General features: G+C 38.3%; 1 protein-coding gene across 1 annotated transcript in view; it reads left to right on the top strand.

The window, feature by feature from the left end:
- The first annotated feature begins 2,863 nt into the window (after positions 1–2,863).
- Positions 2,864–4,537, top strand: part of TMEM45B (transmembrane protein 45B) — a 17,051-nt gene continuing 15,377 nt past the window's right edge. Inside the window, exon 1 of the mRNA XM_006901740.1 lies at positions 2,864–3,044. Coding sequence (XP_006901802.1) covers positions 2,864–3,044 — 181 coding nt within the window. The remainder of the gene's footprint in view (positions 3,045–4,537) is intronic.

Below are 4,537 nucleotides of genomic sequence, written 5' to 3'. Positions count from 1 at the left end.
ATCACCATTCATCTATGCCCACAGTTACTCTTTCCAGATTCCTATTGAATCTCTACCATTCCCTTCACTCATAAAATTGTGCAACCCTGTTATTTACCCCCCATCCATCCTCACCCCTCTACTCCACCCCTTCCCCACCCATACACATTTTACTAGTTATCCTTCTATTTTTCAGTAATGGTCTTATGCAGTATTTATCCTTAAATAAACTGAGTTAGTTCACTCAGCATAATGTTCTCCAGTCTCTCTTGAGCTATGTAGTATTTAATTTCAAAATCATTGCTCTAGTGCTGCATAGTATTCCATCATGTGAACGTGCCACAATTTCTCAATCCATTCAATTTTGTCTGGACATTTGGGCTGTTCCATGTTCTTGCAATTGTGAATAACACTGTTATGATCACTGGTATATAAGTCTCCATTTGTGTCTCAGTTCTAATTTCCTTGGAGTATATTCCTAGCAGTGGAATAGCCGGATCATATGGAATTTCTATATTCAGCTTTTTGAGGAAATGCCAGACTGTCTTCCAGAGTAGTTGTACCATTTTACAATCCCACTAACAGTGTATGAGAGTTCCAATCTCTCCACATCATCTCCAACATTTATTGTTTGCTGTCCTGTTAAACTTTGCCACTGCTACTGGGGTGAGATACTATTTCTTTGTGGTTTTGGCTTGCATTTCTCTTATCATATGATTTTAAGTATTTCTTCATGTGTCTGTCTTTCCATGACATTTGCACATTTTGTAATTGTGCTATCAGTCTTTTTTTCTGGTGGAGGCCCTGTAGTATTCTCTAAACTTTTGTTATGGGACCCTTGTCTGTGACAACATTGCCAAATGGTTTTTTTCCTAGTCAGTAGGTTTTCTTTACACCCTGTTGGGGAAAAAAGGTTTTTTATGCACATAGGGACTTAATCTTTAGACGAACTCATTCATCAATTTTATCTTCTCCTGGTTGTGTGTTTGTCAGCCTCTTTATGAAATAGTGAGACCTTCTAAGTTTGGTCCCATTTTATCTCTTATGATCTTTATGATTTGGGAATTTTCCCTTAGGTCTCTAATCCACACTGAGTTGAGATTTTTGTGGATTCTGTTTCCGCTTTCTGCAGATAGCAGTCCAGTTTTGCCAACACCATTTGTTGAAGAAGTTGTTTCTCCATTTTGATAGTTTTGTTTCTTTGTTGAATATCAGTTGACCACAGATAGATGGCTTAATTTCTGGGTTCTCAATTCTGTTCCTTTTATATACATTATAAGATAAAAGGTACTACAAACCCACACCTCATGGAAAGTATACTTGCATCCCAGTAGGGCTGTCACCTGAGTGAGGGCATTGCAGCCTAGCTCTGTTTCTTAGCACTGATTATCACATCAGATCTCCTCATGCAGTGATTACATCATTGCATAACAGTCAAACCATTGAGAATTGTTGCCCAGCCAAGTTGACACCAAGCCAAGTATTTTAAGGGAACAAAGTTCAGTCCATTCTTACAGGCCTTAATTTGCATTTTCAAATTAGAGTAAGAAAACATTGGCTAATGATTCAATTAAAAGTATAGTGTAGCTATGATGAAAATGTAAGAGTGCAAGAGAGCAAGAGGCTGTAAAAGAACTCATCTTTTACGCTAGGGATTTGGCAGATAATGCTTGAAAATGATAAATTAGTAAAAGGCGACATACACAAAATAACCCCAAGTGGTTTCATCAAGGTACAATACAAGGTGGGGTTTTTTTAGTCTTTTGTTATTTGTTTGTTTGTTTTTTGTTTTTTGTTATTTGTTTGTTTGTTTTTTGTTTTTTGTTTTTTGTTTGTTTGTTTGTTTGTTTTGTTTTGTTTTTTTACTATAAGCCTTCTGGTACAATTGTATCAAAGTATATGTCAGTACATCTTTTCTAAAAATTTAAGTGTTTATGTTCTTGATTGAGGATGGAGAGCTCAGCTGTAAGTGTGGAAGGCAGGGCCAGCTCTCACAATTTGACTAGCCAGTTTCAGTGGTTGCGCCCTTGCAGGGCCAGGCCACAGGGCCAGTAGAACCTTATGTTCCCAGCCCGTGTTCTAGATCACTGCTAGTCTCCCTCCCCTGCAGTCTGGTCACCACTAAGACCCTGGGAAAAAGACCTCTTTTCTTCTCAATAAATTCTAACACTCCTAATTTTGATCCTGTAGTTTATTTTAGAATAAAGTAGTATTTGTAGAATTTATTTTAATTTTATAAAATTTAGATTATAGTGACCATATATGATCTATCTCTCTGTGTGTGTCTTTTAGTACTATTTTAACTCTCAATACTAAAAAAAGTTTTGATTCAAAAGAAATTTTAACTCTTGCACATCTAAGTCCTGTATTTCAGGTGAAAATGACCATTTTAATAGACATGGTTTTAATTATATAAGATTTATTGCCAACTGCTATTAGTTGATCTTTTTCATCTTAATTTCTGAAGCCCTGTAAGTTATTAACTATTTGTCATAGATGCTACATTTCCCCCAACTTATTTTCCCTATAATGTTTATGTATTAAAATATTTTTTCTTTCTTTTATACTTTCCTCCTTTCCTTTTATGCTTAGGAAGGTTTTTCTCCCCTAGAGTTCCATCTTTTTTTCCCCAGTCCTTTCATGCACCTTCCTTTCTTTAAGTTGTAGGTTCAGGGGGCATACTTGTGGTCACATGTTTCACTCAGAAGACATTCCTTAAGTAACATTCACACGTGGGCTTATTTTATGAGAATGACATGATCCTTCTTAGTATGGCTTATGATTTAGAATCCTTAACCATGTATTGTGTTTTTGTCAAAATGTATCTGTTCCTTCATCCAGTCACTAAAGCCATCTTCTAATTTTCAGGTGTCCCAGAAGCCAGATGGCAAACTTCAAGGGCCATGCTCTCCCAGGGAGTTTCTTTCTGATAATTGGACTTTGGTGGTCAGTGAAATACCCACTTAAGTATTTTCACCAAAGGAGGAAGAAGAGCCAACTCAATCATAATTATGCACGTCTGGAGATAACTGAAGCAGCTGTCAGGACTGTGTTTTCAGTCATTGGTAAGAGCCAAGGCTATTTGGTCCCGAGAACCTCCCCATCACATCAGACCTTCATTTTCTGGGCCCCATGAACCTGATGATTCTACTGGCAGAGGGAGTAGCTGGAGTTACTGTGGGAAAGGGAGAATTGCCAGGGACAATGAGACTGAAAGAATCAATCTTCATCTCTTACTCCAAGAAACTGAAAGATAGCGCAGGAAAAGACATGCAATTGGCTACTAGGCCAAGTATGTTATCATGCGGCATCTACATATACAGAGATTTGTCATATTAATAGTTAATCATGTCTCATATCATAATGTTGTTGTTAGGTGCCATCGAGTCCCTTGTGACTCATAGTGACCCTATGTACAATAGCGCTGATACCTGCTCTATCCTGTACCAACTTTACTGTTTCTGATGCACCTACCCTCATTACCCGAGTCATGGAATCAATATATCTCATCTTCTCTTTCTCTGTTCCTCCACCCTTCTAATCATGATGTATCTCTACAAGGACTGATCTCTCCTTGAAAGAGGCCCAAAGTATGTCAGATAAAGCCTCAGAATCCTTGCCTCGAAGAAGCAGCCTGGTTTCACCCTCTCCAGGATGAACCTGTCTGTTCTCGTGGTAGTCCATGTACATTCAACATTCTTCTCCAGCACTACATACATTCTTAAAAACTATCAAAGTACATATAAAAAATTATCCCTGTGGAAAAAAAATTTAACATTTTTTGTCCTAATAAGGAGATACAAATAAAAATAGAAAAAGAAATGATGAGAGATTAGTTTCGTGTACATGAATTTTGAGACAGTACTGAGTGGATTTAAGATTCATTGTAGAAATATCTTTTTTTTTCCTTCTCCAATTGTCTTGCCTACTAACATGTTGCAGGAGTTAGAACACAACTCACTGGCATATTCCCTATCCCTGGTGATTACAGACAGGGAGCTTATGGTAGAAGGCTAGTCAGAAATGGACTGTGGAATACACTTTAAAAGTCAAGGTAAGGACTGTCGGAAAGTTTCTGTGACTCTGCTCCATCCCAGACCACTCCTTCCAGTTCCTACCTCATTACACTCTTGAGTTTTCTCGAGAGCAGAGCAGTGGCCAAAGGAAGAAGTCTTCTTCCTAGGAATCAGTCTATGGCGGGCTGTGGCATTCCTCTACTGGTGGTGTCGGTCTATGCAGCTTTCTTTTCCTAATCCAGCTCAGGAATCCCGCACACCCTAATTCCACCCACCAGTCAGTCAACCTGAAGAATGATGTTCTCCTCTTTCTGGAGTGGGAAGTGATGGGGGTAGGGGAAAGCATCAATTTCACTCAAAGAGAACTAGAAAGATGATGATATTTGGAGTAAAAATAATTCTTATTCCATAAGTATATCCTGACCTCGGACCATATACCAGGAATTAATTGTTCTAAGTCTTAGAGAAGGACACGATGCTAGGATGGGTGGATGGTTGGTGAAAAAGAGAAAGACCCTTGTTGTTGTTATGTGCCGTCGAGT

Source organism: Elephantulus edwardii, unplaced genomic scaffold, assembly GCF_000299155.1.
Source record: "Elephantulus edwardii isolate Elephantulus edwardi_28Jun2011 unplaced genomic scaffold, EleEdw1.0 scaffold00341, whole genome shotgun sequence".
Lineage (NCBI taxonomy): Eukaryota > Metazoa > Chordata > Mammalia > Macroscelidea > Macroscelididae > Elephantulus > Elephantulus edwardii.
Note: the sequence above shows the minus strand (reverse complement) of the source record. Positions and strands in the feature narration are given on the sequence as shown.